Genomic DNA, 16,001 nt, shown 5'->3' with positions numbered 1-16,001 from the left:
CATCAGTTGTTATTTAGGTGGAGGTGCCTGGAGGTGTTCAGTTTTAACCTGTGGTTCCAATCCCTCGGGAGCAGCCCTGAGTCAGGGGGAGGTGGGTGGAGGGACCTGCCTCAGGTGGGAGTTTGGTGGGGAGGGAAAACTGTCCCAAAGCAGCTGCAAGGGGAACACTTGGGGCGTTCACACCCTGCCCCTGAGAGGTTCTAAAATTCAACATCAAGGGGGAAATGTGTGAGTAAGTGCAGAAGCTCTTGGGTCCCCCGAGGAAGGTGCTCAGACTCACCCTGGGGGCAGCTGGAGCCCAGGGCGTGGCTGAGGGGGGAGCAGGAGGGACAGGACCTGTGGGCAGGGTCACTCTGCTGCACCCTCAGGATGCCCTGGGGGCACCTCCCAACCCATCCTGCTCTGTGTGCCTTCCCTCAGCTCGGCCCAGCTCCTGCCAGCTCTCCTGGGGCTTCCCCCGTGCCCAGCAGTGCTGCTGTGGGGGATCCCACACCCTCCACTGCACCAACAGCACTTATTCACTCCAGTTCTTCCTCCTACTGGTTCAGGGGGGGGTTTCCAACAACTTCATTGCAGTCCAGCTGCTGTCAGAGGCCTGTGGGGCCCGACACAGCAGTGGTGACACAATCCCTGCTGGAATCACAGAATCCCAGGATCGCCCTCCGGGATCACTGAGCCCACCCTGTGCCCCATCCCCACGTTGTCACCCAGCCCAGAGCACGTCCAGTCGTCCCTTGGACACCTCCAGGGACCCCCTCCACCCTTCAGGGGTTCTGTGGGATTTCCTGGGATGTGGGGAGTTAATCCTTGAGCTGTGTGATGTGAGTGTGCTCTGTGTGATCCCGGCCCTGCTTCCCACATTGCTGGGCTGGATTCTGTCCCCTGCACTGAGCAGAGTGGGGTGATTGTCCTTTTTGACCTTGACACCTATTTAACTCAATCAGGGGGGAAAGGCAGCATGACAGAAAGCAGGGGACCCCTCTGGGCCACGTCCTGGCACCTCTTCCCAAAGCTCCTTCCCCAGAGCCAGAGCAGCCCCAGGCAAGCCTGTGAAGATTTCCCAAGGTGTGAGCCAGCGTAACAGGAGTTTCCAAGGGTTTCTTGGTGTAAATTGCAGGATTTAAAACAAGTTGTCTCTTCGACTGGGCTCTCCTGGTGGGTTTTTCAGAACAGAAATTAGACTGAGACACCAGAGCACCATTTAAGCGCCTCAGTAATTCACTGAGGTGCTCGTAAAGAGGCAGAGCCAAGTCTCAGTGTGTGAGATTTGGGGCAGGAGCCAAGGAACCTCCCAATCCCCGTTACCTGACGTGTGTGGGTGAGTGTTCTGAGCACCCAGAGCCCAGCCAGCAGCCCTGGGGCAGGACAGGGAGCGTGTCCTGCAGCTCTGGGCAGGCTCCTCCAGCCTCCTTTCTCTCCTCTCCCTCAGTGTCCCTTCCCTTCCTCCCTCAGGGCTGCCTCTGTTCCTCCCTCTCTCTTGACTGTGGGTTTGCTGGTGTAACCTGGGTTTGTGTTTGGTGGCTCTTGAGATGTGAAAAGTGTGGGAAATATCCCTCAAAACCGGGGTTTAATGAGGAATTCAGTTCCAGCCTGTGGCTCACTCGGGGGGGGGACAAGGGCTTTGTCCTTGGAGCTCTGTCAGCCTGTGGGGCCAGGCTGGGAGAGCTGGGGGGTCACCTGGAGAAGGGAAGGATCCAGGGAGACCTTGGAGCCCCTTCCAGAGCCTAAAGTGGCTCCAGGAGAGCTGGAGAGGGACTGGGGACAAGGCCTGGAGGGACAGGACACAGGGAATGGCTTCCCACTGCCAGAGGGCAGGGAGAGAGGGGAGAGTGGGAAGGGATTCCTGGCTGGGAGGGTGGGGAGGGGCTGGGCTGGAATTCCCAGGGAAGCTGTGGCTGCCCCTGGATCCCTGGAAGTGTCCAAGGCCAGGCTGGATGGGGCTTGGAGCAACCTGGGCTGGTGGGAGGTGTCCCTGCCCATGGCAGGGGTGGCACTGGATGGACTTTAAGGTCCCTTCCCACCCAACCCACTCTGGGGTTCCGTGATCCTGCTCTCTGATCCGTGTCACCCACGTGCAGCCATAACCTGGATTTTCAGGATTAGAACCCAGGGGAAGGTGAGGGGGTGGTGCTGTGCTGTCAGGATTCCACGTTGCTGTTTCTCAGGCTCTGCCAGGGGTGGGTTTTTGCTGGAATCCCTGCCTGAAGGTCCCAGGGATGGATTCCTTCAGCTTCCTGAACGTGTTATAAAACAATGGGCCGTGCCCACGCAGAAGGGTAGGGAGTAAAAATAGCTGCCATGTCCCTGGGGAGAACAAATGGTGTCAGGGAGTGGAAGTGGGGTGATTCCTGCTGGGTGGGCGGGCTGAGGAAGGAGGGGGAGCACTGATGGAGCAGGGACTGACTCACGGAGCTCTTGACACTGTCCCAGATGGGGTTTGCACAAACCAGCGAGGTTTAAACGTGGCCTGGGTGGATCTGCTGTCGTGTGGGTGCCACACCAGTGGGAGAGCTGCAGTCAGGGAAGGCAAACATTGGTGTTTTCCTCCCCGGGGGAGCACGTGGCAGGTGGGATCCCACGGGATCAGCTGCCAGCGTTGCTCAGTTCGTGTCCTGCAGGGTGAAACAGGGCACAGCCACACCCCAGTGCCACACTGGGGGGACTGGGGTTCTCCAGAGGGCAGGCTCTGCATCAGGCTGGTCCTGTTCCACTGCCCATCACCTCTACCAGGCTCCTTCCTCTGCAGGAGAGCCCTTGGGATGAGTTAGAATGGAAAAGGCCTTGGAGCCTGTGGTGGCTGCAGCAACGTGCCTGCCACAAAACACAGCTGAAATGAAGCTTTTCAGCACCTGCCAGTGGCTTGATTAAGAATTCCTGTGAGTGGTGGTTCATGTTGGGTCCCCCCATCACAAACCCCCTGTCCCACAGGCTGCTCCTTAGCCTGGAGGGCTCCATGCCAGTAATTCCATTTTACCTCTGTTTTATAAGGCCTTGCTCTGCTTCTGGCAGGCGCCTCTGACATGTTGCTGCACATAACAGGGAAAGAAAAGGGTTTGTGTGTCCAAAAATGTGGGTTTTGTTTGCCTGGTCTCAGTCTGTTGGTGGTGAAAGCAATAAATGCCACGTTTTCAGAAAAGGCTCCTGAAGGAAAAACTTCCTGGGCTTGTGTGGGGGAGGAATTAAGTGCAGGTGGTGAAGGGGAAGAGTGGCTGGAATACCTGGCAGGAATGACAGATGGAATAATGCTGAAATAATAGTGACACCTGCCCAGGAACCATCTCTTAGGTAATGATTTGATCTCACATCTGCACTGCTCACCTCCCTCTGCATGGGCCACATTCCAGGTGGGACAGCAGAGGGATTCCTGCCATCATCATCATCATCATCCTCCCCCTGGGCCGGGGAGGGTGAGGGAGCAGAGTCCTTGTGTCACTTTTTGGGTGGGGAAGGGAGTGTTGTGTCCTTGTGTGCAGTGCCTGGGCCATAAAAAAAACCATTTTGCTGCATTTTCCAGGGTTTTTTGCCCCATTCTCCCAGTTCCTGCTCCTGTCATGAGTGTGGCAGGAACCAGCACCTGTTAAATGGGCTGTGCAGACAAATATGTTATTTATTACTCATTTTGTTCTGGTTCTGTATTCCCTGCAATCGATCCCTGTTCATGGAAATAACCAAAACTGCAGCAGCTTTGTTTTCATGAGTCCTCAAACCAAGCAGCAAAATCCATCACGTCCCCAGCCCCTGTCAGGGGGCAGCACTGCCCACACCAACCACACCAATTTGTCAGATTTGCCTCATGTTTTTTTCTGCTGGATCTGTGTTGTGAGAGAAGGAGCCTGGGCACTGTCAGGTCTGGTTTTAGACACAGTAATGAAGCTGCAGCTGTGGTTTGGGGTTTTGGGGCTGTTTGCCTGCAGGAAGGGATGTTCATGGAAAGGGTGGTCAGGCCCTGGCAGGGGCTGCCCAGGGAGGTTTGGAGTGCCCAGCCCTGGAGGTGTCCCAGGAAGGCCTGGCTGTGGCACTCAGTGCTCTGGGCTGGGGACAGGGGGGATCCATGGGCTGGGAGGGCTTTTCCAACCTCAGGCATTCTGTGGAATGTTCCTTGAGCACCTGCAGGGATGGTGACTCCACCACCTCCCTGGGCAGCCCCTTCCAGTGCTTAAACCTCCCCAAATGTCCCTCTGAGCCGTGTTCCACCATCCCCAGAAGGTGGGTGAGCCGTGTTCCACCATCCCCAGGAGGTGTTCCACCCCTGACTCCTGGCAGCACGTGGCCATTTTTTGTTTGGATTTGTCCCCATTGTTTTGATTTGTCGCCGTTAGTTTTGATTTGTCCCTGTTTGTTTGGATTTGTCCCCGTTAGTTTTTGATTTGTCCCCATTGTTTGGATTTGTCCCCATTGTTTGGATTTGTCCCCGTTAGCTTTGATTTGCCCCCGTTTGTTTGGATTTGTCCCCACTGTTTTGATTTGTCCCGTTTGTTTGGATTTGTCCCGTTTGTTTGGATTTGTCCCCGTTTGTTTGGATTTGTCCCCATTGTTTTGATTTGTCCCGTTAGTTTTGATTTACCCCCGTTAGTTTGGATTTGTCCCCGTTTGTTTGGATTTGTCCCCATTGTTTGGATTTGTCCCCGTTAGCTTTGATTTGCCCCTGTTTGTTTGGATTTGTCCCCACTGTTTTGATTTGTCCCGTTTGTTTGGATTTGCCCCCGTTTGTTTGGATTTGTCCCGTTTGTTTGGATTTGTCCCGTTTGTTTGGATTTGTCCCCATTGTTTTGATTTGTCCCGTTAGTTTTGATTTACCCCCGTTAGTTTGGATTTGTCCCCGTTTGTTTGGATTTGTCCCCATTGTTTGGATTTGTCCCGTTTGTTTGGATTTGTCCCGTTTGTTTGGATTTGTCCCGTTTGTTTGGATTTGTCCCGTTTGTTTGGATTTGTCCCGTTTGTTTGGCCGCCGTTTGCTCCCGCTCCTTTCCCTGCTCACGTTTGTGTTCTCTCTGCTCTCTCTGCCTCTCCCTCCCCCCCAGGTCCCAGCCCAGCCCGGACCCCCCCAGCGCGGTGGCCGACGAGCACTCCCTGATAGCCACCTACGTGAGCCGGCTGCAGCGCGGGCCACGGTCAGTGCCAGGGGCAGAGCCAGGGGCAGGGCACAGCCAGGGCAGAGCCAGGGGCATGGGCAGTGCCAGGGCAGTGCCAGGGGCATGGGCAGTGCCAGGGGCATGGGCAGTGCCAGGGGCAGAGTCAGGGGCAGGGCACAGCCAGGGCAGTGCCAGGGAGGGGTCACGCACAGGCCTTTGGCTACTGTTGACAAAGGGAGGGAAACAGGGCCGGCATTCCCTGGAATCTCTTGGGAGGGATGGCTTGATGTCCATCCCCAACTTTGCTGTCCATCCCCACCCTTGCTGTCCATCCCCACCCTTGCTGTCCATCCCTACCTTTACTGTCCATCCCCACCTTTACTGTCCATGCCCACCTTTACTGTCCATCCCACCCTTGCTGTCCATGCCCACCCTTGCTGTCCATCCCCACCCTTGCTGTCCATGCCCACCTTTACTGTCCATGCCCACCTTTACTGTCCATCCCCACCCTTGCTGTCCATGCCCACCTTTACTGTCCATCCCCACCTTTACTGTCCATCCCACCCTTGCTGTCCATCCCCACCCTTGCTGTCCATCCCCACCCTCTGTCCCAGGATCCTTTACCTGAACCCAATGACATCGTCCCCAATGGGTTAACTCACCACTTTTCCTCTCCATGGCCACTCTGGAATCTTGTTTTCCACCTACAGGGAAGTGATTTCCCCCTGGCCTGGAACTTGTACCTGTTTTTCTTCCTCCTCCCTGCCTTCACCTCCACCCCAAACACAGCCCCAGTCCCACCCTGTCCCTGCCTTTGTTCTTGAACAAGCTCTTCCAAACCCCACCCCGTGACCTCCTCAATGCAGCTGTTTCTTTCCCCCCAAAAATAGTGTTAATGCTCTGAAGGATCAGTTCCTTTTATCTCAGCATTATTTGTGCACATTTATATTTCATGGCTCTGTCTGTGCAGAGGAATTTCACCCCCAAGCCCCCAAACTGCAGCTCTCCCATTCCACAGTCTGGGGGTTCCCTGGGCCACTGCTGGGCCTCATTAACTTGTGCCTCTGCAGAGCCTGGGAGCTTCAGCGAGCTGGGAGCTGTATTTTCCTTGCTCTGTCCACGTTTCCACCCCGTGGATAATATTTTTAGAGCCCTATTTCATCCCTTTGTCCTGCAGAAATTCGTATCCCACTGCTCTGTGATCTCCTGGGAGAGACAAGCTTTTCCTGGTAGTGGATCACTGCCCTCACCTGCAGGAGCTGAGAGCCCAAAGTATTTTCCACAAGACAGTGAAACCCAAGGAATTCCAGAGTCTGGCCTTCACTCCATTACTGCAGTCACTGGATCTGGAGATACAAAGGGGCATCTCTTTAAGGTGCTTACAAAGCATCTTGAAGATAATATGGCAGATTGAAATGCTGTGTAATCCCAGAATCCCAGAATCATCCAGGTTGGAAAAGCCCTCCCAGCCCCTGCCAATGCCTGACAGTTCTTTCCATGAACCCCCTCCAACCTGGCCTGGGACACTTCCAGGGATCCAGGGGCAGCCACAGCTTCTCTGGGCAACCTGTGCCAGGGCCTGCCCACCCTCCCAGCCAAGGATTCCCTCCCAGTCTCCCATCCATCCCTGCCCTCTGGCAGTGGGAAGGTGTCCCTGCCCAAGGCAGGGGTGGCACTGGATGAGCTTGAAGGTCCCTTCCCACCCAAACCAGTCTGGGATTCCCTGATCCCGTTCCCTGATCTGTGTCACCCACCTGCAGCCACAACCTGCAGCTCCCAGGGGATGAAGTGGGAGAGCTCCTGGACTGGCTGTGTAAGTGCTGTGACAGGAGCACAGCGTGGGCAGAGTGGGCCAAACCACCTGGGACAGCGTTTTCCAGGCAGGGAATTCTGTACTATCACCTCTCCAAGGTTCTGCTGCTGCTGTGGAAACCTCTGAACTCCCACTCGTGTGCCCTCCTCCCATCTGAGCTTATTCCTGCCCTTTGCTGCCTTTCCTGTTCTTGAGAGCTGGGGGGGCTCAGCTGGGGAAGAGAAGGATCCAGGGAGACCTTGGAGCCCCTTGCAGAGCCTAAAGGGGCTCCAGGAGAGCTGGAGAGGGACTGGGGACATGGGATGGTGGGACAGGACACAGGGAATGGATCCCACTGCCAGAGGGCAGGGAGAGATGGGAGACTGGGAAGGAATTGTTGGCTGTGAGGGTGGGGAGGCCCTGGCCCAGGTTGTCCAGAGAAGCTGTGGCTGCCCCTGGATCCCTGGAAGTGTCCAAGGCCAGGTTGGACAGGGCTTGAACTCCCCTTCCTCATCATCTGTAAAATATTTCTAAAAGCAAACACGAAAGGATTATTCTTTTTTCATAAATTACAGGGTTGGTTTTTTTTTTTCACGAAAGCAAGAAATCGTCAATAACTCTTTTGTGATTCACTTAGACAGGAGGTTGTGGTTCCAGGAGTTGGGAGAGGTATTAGGAGATCCCAGATTATGGAAAGGGTGGGAGGGTCTCTTATAAAAGCAGGAGAAAACTTGCACAGACAGAATTGCCAAGGAAAGCTGAAGAAAAGCAGCTGTGTCAGAAGGTGGGATGGGGAGGATTGTTCTCCTTTAACAAAAAATGTATGGGACAATAAATTAGTGGTGAAGGTGCCTGTGAAGCTCCTCAAGCCTCGTGTAAAGGCTCTGGTTTTTCTTCTCTTAAATCTGTTTTCCTCCTGGTTTAACTCCCATTTTTCCAGCTCCTTCCTTTGCTCTGGGCACTTGGTTGTCTCCAGGCCTGGATCCAGTTTGTGCTCCTCACAGACCCAGCTCTGTTCACTGGGCCTGTGGCTGTTAAACCCAGCCCAAGGCCCTGTGCCAGCCCAAACACAGCACCTGGCACACCAAAAACATCACCTGGTGAATGAAAAACATCTCCTGGCAAACCAAAAACATCACCTGGTGAATGAAAAACATCTCCTGGCAAACCAAACACATCACCTGGTGAATGAAAAACATCTCCTGGCAAACCAAAAACATCACCTGGTGAACTTAGGAGTCTTCAAAGACTTCAGATTCTTAAATTGGGTGTTGATGGAAAGAAATCTGCATTCTTAAATAACCATCACGTTCACAGCGTAAATCTGGTTCGAGACACAAATCCTTGAAATTAAGCTTAAAGAAATGTAAATTATCTTCTGAGGTGGGAGTGGCTTTTGTGGTGCACCAGGTCTGTGTCTGGTTTAACCTGCTGCTCTCTCTGGTGATGGTGACCCCAGATTTCCCTGGAGCACCCTCAGGAACTGCCCTGGGCTGTCCGTGGATCCCCCCTGGAACCTCAGGGGTGGCTCTGGGAAGGCTGAGTGGCCACTGGAAGCACATTCCTCATCCCCACACTAATCCTGGTTGTTGCAGTTAACAACACTTTGGTTCCTGTCACTGATCCAGTGGTTCCCTTTACAGTGGGATGAGGGATCTCTGCACAGCACTGGGATAACCAGCAACTCCCAAACCCAGCGGTTGGACGTTGATTTAATTTTTCATTTGTGATTCCCCTCCTGGTTCCTTGTGGCGAGGCCACTGTGGCACCAAATCCAGCTGGGAACAGATCCCAGCACTGGCTGCTTTCAGTTAATTCAACCCAAAAATCAGCCTTTGTTCCCCAGTGTGTTTAGAGTTAAAAAGAGAATTGTTTGGGAGTAGCAGGAGCTGCCTCAGCACTGGGGGCACTGCCTGTTCCCAGCCTGGGTTAATCTGTTAATGGTGAACATGCCCAGGGACACAGAGCTCGTGTGGAACATGGGACAGATCCAGGTGCTGCCTTTCCTTCCCACCCTGGATCTGTCTCCTCAGCTGTCTCTGCTTTCCCTGTCTCAAACCTCCCTGTCCCTTTCTCTGTCACCTCAGGGTGCTGTCACTCTGCTGAGGACTGTTGGAAATGGCTCTTAACACCTATTTCAGCAGCATTTCCCAGGCAGCTGCAGCCTGTGAGGCATCCAGGGAATCCTGGACTGGTTTGGGTGGGAAGGGACCTTCAAGCACGTCCAGTGCCATCCCCTGCCATGGGCAGGGACACCTCCCACTAGCCCAGGTTGCTCCAAGCCTTGTCCATCCTGGCAGTAGGAGCCAGCTGGAGCTGTGTCACCCTCTGGAGCTGAGCTGTGAAGGACCAGACCTTAAACTGCCCCCCTTTGTAAAGGGGTGTTGTAAGGTGTGTGTAAGTCAGGTGTAAGTCAGGTGTAAGTCAGGTGTAAGTCAGGTGCAAGTCAGGCTGACTTGCAAAGTGCTGTTTGCATTTAGGTCGGTGCTGTTCAGTGCCAGAAGGTCCTTCTCAGGTCAGCACAGTCCTCCCCACTCTTCCTCATGGGAATCATCCTGGCTTGGACACGGATGATCCTCCATCCCTGGAGAAGGTTTTCCTCCTCCATCACTGGGCTACTGGCCCCTGTCGACCCTGAGTAACCAAAAGGGTCTGCAGACAAGCTCCCCAGAAACAAATCAAATCTGGGCCTAGACTGAGTCCTTTTAACACATCCCAAACTGGACCCTGTGAGTCCTGGAGCAAACTCTGCTCAGCAGGAAGCCTGGGGAGCATTGGGACGGAAAAGGGAATCACGGAGCTCGTTTCCAGCGGGACTCTCTCTCCCTTTGCTGTCGCTGGCTCTTTGCACTGACACTCTGTCCTTCCCTCCCTGCCCCAGTGAGGCACTGACGGCTCTGTTGGTCCTTGGCAGTGTCCTGGACAGCCCGGGCCGGCTGGACGAGGAGCACCGGCTGATCGCCAGGTACGCCGCGCGACTCGCCGCCGAGGCCGCCAGCGCCGTAAGTGACCCCGGGGAGCAGGGAGGGGCTCTGGGATGGGATGGGGTGGGCAGGATGGGGAGCTGGATTCCCACCCCTGCACCAAACAGTCGGGGTTGGTTTGTCCAGCAGCACAGTTCCCTGTTCCAGCAGGAACGGGACGCTTCTGGGAGCGGGGAAACGGGAATGGGGGACGGGAGCGCGGGTGATCCCAAACGAGGTCAGGGGAGCTGAGGGAATAAGCAGATTAGTCCTGCTTAGCCCAGAGAGGAGATAAATGCGTGGATAGCTGAGGAAAACAAATCAGCGTTAGTGGGATGTGTTTATTCCAGAGGGAAGGGGCCTGGGAGACAAAGGAAGGTGGTTTCTGCGTCCGCGGTTTCTTCTCGTAGGAAAGGGAAACACCCAACACGTTGTAAGTGGGTACAAATAAATCCTGATCTGACAGAAAAATTGCTACAGGACAACAATAAGAATTTACTGAAATTCCGTGGAATATTTTCAGGCTACCTGGATGGGGAGGTTATTTATCCCTAGGGAAGGAGAGAGCAGAGTTTGCAGGAACCATCTCCCGCATTCCTGAACTTCCTTCGGTGTGTGTTCAGCTCATAACCCACCTTTGGCAGAGGGATGCGAGCAGACATTTCTATAAAACTTTAATAAAAGCAGAATTGTGCTTTTTGAACGTTTTTAAGTGGCAGTTCCCAACACCTCTGTCAAAGGGTGGGGTTGCACATCCCCATTTCATTCTGTTCAGCAGGACCGTGGTCATGTTAAAATATTAAAGTGATAAAGTGCCAAGTTTCAGGTTTGGATGGAAAAAGGAGGAAATTTCCATGTAGCCATGTAAAATTCAAGTTGTTTAGTGAGACAGTAAGTGCTGAATCACTGTCACGCTGGAAGGTGGTGGAACAGTTCTTACTCATGACTTGACTTTTTCTGGTGGAAACAAAGTGTTACGAAAACCAAGGAGTCACCAACCGGTTCTGAAAGAACCTGGTGGTTTAAAAACCTGTGAATCACCTCAGCCTGCTCCCGTGTCCATTCTAGTTCTGGAAGGGGTCAAAACCTGAAGCAATTATTTGGGTGTGCAGAGCAGCATTTTGGGTTTGCTGAGGCTTTTCAGAGTCCTGTGACAAATCCCTGCTCTCTTTTCACCCCCGTGAGTCCCATGGAAGGGCAGATGTCAGAGCAGTGCCAGGGACTGACGTGGGACAGGGAAAGGATGAAAGAGCAACAACAGTGTGTTTCCATTGCAACCAGAGCTTGGCCACGAGGAATCTGAAGTTATTTACTGGCTCCACTGTTTATTCCCAGTCCAGGAATGCCAATCAGCTGCAATGGATGGATTTTTTTTTTGTATTCTGAAGGAATCCAAGTTGAAAGGGCTTTGCTTCGTGGCAGCTTCTCATTATTCCTCACCAAAGGAAAACCCTCCTTCCTTGTCCAAGTTGGCCACTGCAGCTTGGTGGGGGAACATCCCCCTGAGCCCTGGGACAGTGGGACGTGTCCATGTCCGTGGGGACAACGTGCCACGTCCACAGGGACACGTCTGTGTGTCTGCAGGGCATTCCCTGCTCTTGGAAGATGAAACAGCTGAGATGTTTGAGCCAAAATCATGGGTTTTTTTCAATATTCTTCTTGCAACATTAACACAGAGAGAGAGACAGGAGTGAAGGAGAGGCTGGGAAATCCAAAACCAAAAAAAAAAGAGCAATTTTTTCTTTCCACGTGGAATTAAAATGGGGAACGTCAGATGAAAACCCCAGTGGAATAAACATGGTGGAAATCCAGTAGCAGAAAGATGCTTGTTGAGTATTGGATATTGGGAAGGAATTCTTGGCTGGGAGGGTGGGGAGGCCCTGGCACAGGGTGCCCAGAGAAGCTGTGGCTGCCCCTGGATCCCTGGAAGTGTCCCAGGCCAGGTTGGACGGGGCTTGGAGCAACCTGAGCTGGTGGAAGGTGTCCCTGCCCATGGCAGGGGTGGGACTGGATGGGCTTTAAGGTCCTTCCAACCCAAACCATTCCAAGCTTCTTTGGAAAACAGGTAACACATAACTTGGGATGTCACTGGAGCTGCCTGGCAGTGACTGGAGAGACCTTTCCAGGCTGGAGGAAAACTCCAACGAGGTTGAGCAGAGCCCAGGGCTGGTCCTGGTCACACCACACAGGGGTGAGGCTGAGTCTGCTTTGGAGATGGACAACAGAAAGCAAAGGAGGGTCTTGGTGCTGCCTGAAGCCTCCTTGAAGAGCCAGACATGGCCCTGTCATCAGGGCCAGCCCCTCACACAGCCAAGGTCACCCCAGCACAGAGCCCTCAGGGAAGGGACAGCAGGACACAGAGGCTGCAAGGAAGGGAATTCCAGCTGTGTTTTAAGAAAATCTTTTGTCACCACGATAATGGTCAAATACTGTAGTCCAAGAGGTTGGCCAGAGGAGAACTGGGAGCTCCCTCTCTGGAGATGTTCAGAGCTCAGTGAGAAGGACTTGAGCGACCTGCTGTGAATGGCCGTGCATGGAAACCTCCAGAGCTTCCTTCCCACCTGGATCTTACTGAGAATCTGGACCTTAATGGAAGTGAAAAATGGGAAAAAAAGAAAAAAGCACCATAAGGGATTTATGGAATATTTGTCAGTGGAGACTCTGAGAGCGAGGTAGAGCAGTGTCTGCTGGGAACACTTGGGAGAGGCTGATGTGAGTGGAATTATGTCCTGCTGTCCTCTCCAGCCCTGCCTGGCAGGTGGGATGTGCTTTGTTTGCTGACATGCTCTAACTGAGGGAAATGCAGGGGGTCCCAGGGACAGGCTGTTCATGCTCCAGCAGCCTGGTGCAAAGATTCTGACTCCTTCCTTTGAAGTCATCTGAGCGGACACTGGGAATTGTCCATGGGACAGTGTGGACACTGGGAATCATCCACCAGACAGTGTGGACACTGGGAATTATCTATGGGACAGTGTGGTCACTGGGAATTGTTCACCAGGCAGTGTGGACACTGGGAATTGTCCTTGGGACAGTGTGGTCACTGGGAATTGTCCATGGGACAGTGTGGTCACTGGGAATTGTTCACCAGGCAGTGTGGACACTGGGAATTGTCTATGGGACAGTGTGGACACTGGGAATTGTCCTTGGGACAGTGTGGTCACTGGGAATTGTCCATGGGACAGTGTGGTCACTGGGAATTGCTATGGGACAGTGTTGTTACTGGGAATTGTCTATGGGATAGTGTGGTCACTGGGAATTGTCCATGGGACAGTGTGGTCACTGGGAATTGTTCACCAGGCAGTGTGGACACTGGGAATTGTCCATGGGACAGTGTGGTCACTGGGGATCATCCACCAGGCAGTGTGGTCACTGGGAATCATCCATGGGACAGTGTGGACACTGAGAATTGTCCATGGGACAGTGTGGTCACTGGGAATCATCCACCAGGCAGTGTGGTCACTGGGAATCATCCATGGGACAGTGTGGTCACTGGGAATTGTCCATGGGACAGTGTGGACACTGGGGATCATCCACCAGGCAGTGTGGCCATGGGTCTGACCTGGCCCATCCCTTTCTGCTGTTTCTCCAGGGTTGGAGGTGTCTCTGCAGGGCTGTTCTGGGATGAACATCACTCACCACATGAGTGCAAACACACCTGCTAACGTTTGGGGGAAAAGCCTTTGCTCAGTGTCTGACTGGGACAAAATAATTTGAGGCAGATCTGAGGGTTAATTCTTGAAATCCAAGTCTGTTTGTTGTTGGAGAGGGGCAGTAGCTGGGGAGGAGGAAGGAGAGGGGGAGGAGGAAGCCTCGGTGCCAGGGGCAGCTGTGCCACATGAACAGGGCATGGCAGGGGGGTCTGTGTCCACTCAGAGAGATCTGACTGAGCTGCTCTTGTTCCCCTCGAGCCACTTTGCAGACAAAACATCCCTTTTATTGAATCTGAGTGCTCAGGGCAGGGCTGGCCCTGCCCATCTGCTCCTGGCAGAGCCGTGACCCCAAACAGCTCCACCGAGAGCAGAGCGGGAGAGGCAGGGGGTGAGGAGATGGATGGAGTGAGGGGATCAGCAGAGAACAGTCCAAACTTCCATTAAATCACAGCTTTCAGGATCACAGCTTCATCCCTGTGTCTCCCTCTGCTGCTCTGCCCACACTGTCAGCCCCAGGTGAGGAATAACCTGCTGCTTCCTGCCCAACATCATCTTGGTGATGAAATCGGGGACGGGAGCAGATCTCCTGCATCCCCAGCCCCTCTGACTGCCTTCCCCTACAAAATCCACATCCACATCCATGGCAGGTCCCACCTCAGTGCTGCCTGACCCCTTGAATACAGGTAATCCTGCAGGTGAGGTGGCTGCACCCCCAGAGAAGGAAGGATCACCTGTGATTTGGGTGAATATATGTGTATATATATATGTATATATATATATATATATGTATATACAGCTGTTTTTGTGAAGCAACCCCAGGGCCTCTGTCACCAGTATCCTCCACAACCTCCTCCATCCCTTCTCCCAGCTGCTCCACCTCAGCTCTTGTTTCTCCCCATTTCCTGCTGTTCTCCAGGGTTTCTCCCCGTTGCCCTGGGCAGGTTGGTTTGTGGGGCACAGGTGGGGTGGGCACTGACCCACCCCAGAGCTCAGGGCCCCCTGTGCTGGGCTGTGCAGCCCCGCTGTGGGGGCAGGCACTGGCACCTCACAAACACAAGCCAACACTCAGTTCTGGCTGAGTGGGTAATTAGGTTGAGTTATGTGGATGAGTTACGATAATTAGGTTGTTCTTGCCCACGTTGCTCTTTTTTTGAAAACTCCGTGGTTTGCTCTTCCCTCAGCATCAGGCACTGCTAAAAGCCTGTGATCATCTCATCTCCTCAAAGCTGCCCACAGCCTAAATAACAGAATATTCCCTTCGTGGAACTTCTCTTTCAGGTGTTGGGCACTGTTTAATGCATCATTTTTAAATAAAAGGATGAGTAAACCGTTTTTTTCCTGTCAGATAAATCCGCAGCTTGGTTCTTGGATCATTTCTTCCTCTCCTTGATAAACCAGCTAAATGAGCCATTTCTGTCATTTGGTTCCCCTCCTTTGCCTGTTGGTCACCAAGAACCCTGTGGCACCACAGTGCTGGGCAGCTGAAGTGCTGGCTCAGACTTTCCATGACACCGTGAGGTCCTTGCACCAAGGAACCCGGGATCTGATGCTCAGGAGACTCAAACTTTGCTGTTCTTTCACAGTCTCTTCCAAATGGTGGTGATGGGAAGCACAGTGGCTGCCAACCTGGCTCTGGGGGCTTGATTAAACACCCCCTTCTCTCACCCCAAACAGGGATCTTGTAGGTGAGGTCTGAATGCTCCTGTCAGCCAATACCACTCCAGCAGGGAGTTGGATGATCCTTATGGATCCCTTCCAGCTGGGGATCCTCTTTGGTTCCTGACCTGCAGTTCCAGGGTGGCTCACTCACTCCCTGGATTAATGGCCAGTTCACAGGGAAACTAAAATTACAGTGAATCACAGGTTTCCCTGGTCCTGTGTGATGGGAAGGGTTCTGAGTAGATTTTACGACCATCCTATGGATTTTCTTGCTGAGGGCAAATGGGCCCTTGCCACTTGGATGATCTCAGACCTGTTGAGGCCTCAGCAGAAGTTGAGTTGTTGGGTTTGGTTTTGGGTTTTTTTTCAGTAATTTTGACTTAACACTGTTGGCTCCCAGCAGGTCTTTGCACTCTGTAGTAAAAAGCCCTGGTAAGAGTGGAGCAGCAAAGGGATATTCCCTGGAGCTCAGAGCTGCTGAGCAGGCAGGAGCTCAACCTGTGGGCTTTTAAAGGGTGGAATTACAGCCGTAAATCTTGGCAGACACGAGTCATTCAGACCTGCCTGGGGAGATGGGGAGCAGGCACAGCAGTGCTGACTAGGAAATGAAGGGTTTGGGTTGGGTTTATTTCTTCTGAGGGCAGAGGTTTTAAAAACCACACACGACTTTCCCGGGGAGGGCAGGTCCCTCCCCTCGGGATAAACAGCCACGTGCAGATGTGGGAATGGATTCTGGCCCCGGGTTTACGAGGAGGATGGAATTTGCCATCACAATCCCACCCCCCCCAAACTGTTCCAGGGTGGTGGCAGTGAGAATCTGGTGTTCATAAAAGGCTGGGCAGAAATGAGAGCAGGGAGTGCAGTC

General features: G+C 53.4%; 1 protein-coding gene across 1 annotated transcript in view; it reads left to right on the top strand.

Annotated features, from left to right (window-relative positions):
* LOC116784364 (dystrobrevin beta-like) overlaps positions 1–16,001 on the top strand; it is a 38,057-nt gene that overhangs the window by 7,962 nt on the left and 14,094 nt on the right. The window contains exons 3-4 of the mRNA XM_032682921.1: positions 5,022–5,111; positions 9,779–9,866. Of these exons, the coding sequence (XP_032538812.1) occupies positions 5,022–5,111; positions 9,779–9,866 (178 nt within the window). The remainder of the gene's footprint in view (positions 1–5,021; positions 5,112–9,778; positions 9,867–16,001) is intronic.

This window comes from Chiroxiphia lanceolata, chromosome 3 (genome assembly GCF_009829145.1).
Source record: "Chiroxiphia lanceolata isolate bChiLan1 chromosome 3, bChiLan1.pri, whole genome shotgun sequence".
NCBI classification, from domain to species: Eukaryota; Metazoa; Chordata; class Aves; order Passeriformes; family Pipridae; genus Chiroxiphia; species Chiroxiphia lanceolata.
The sequence above is the reverse complement of the archived record's forward strand: the minus strand, read 5'-3'. Positions and strand labels throughout refer to the sequence as shown.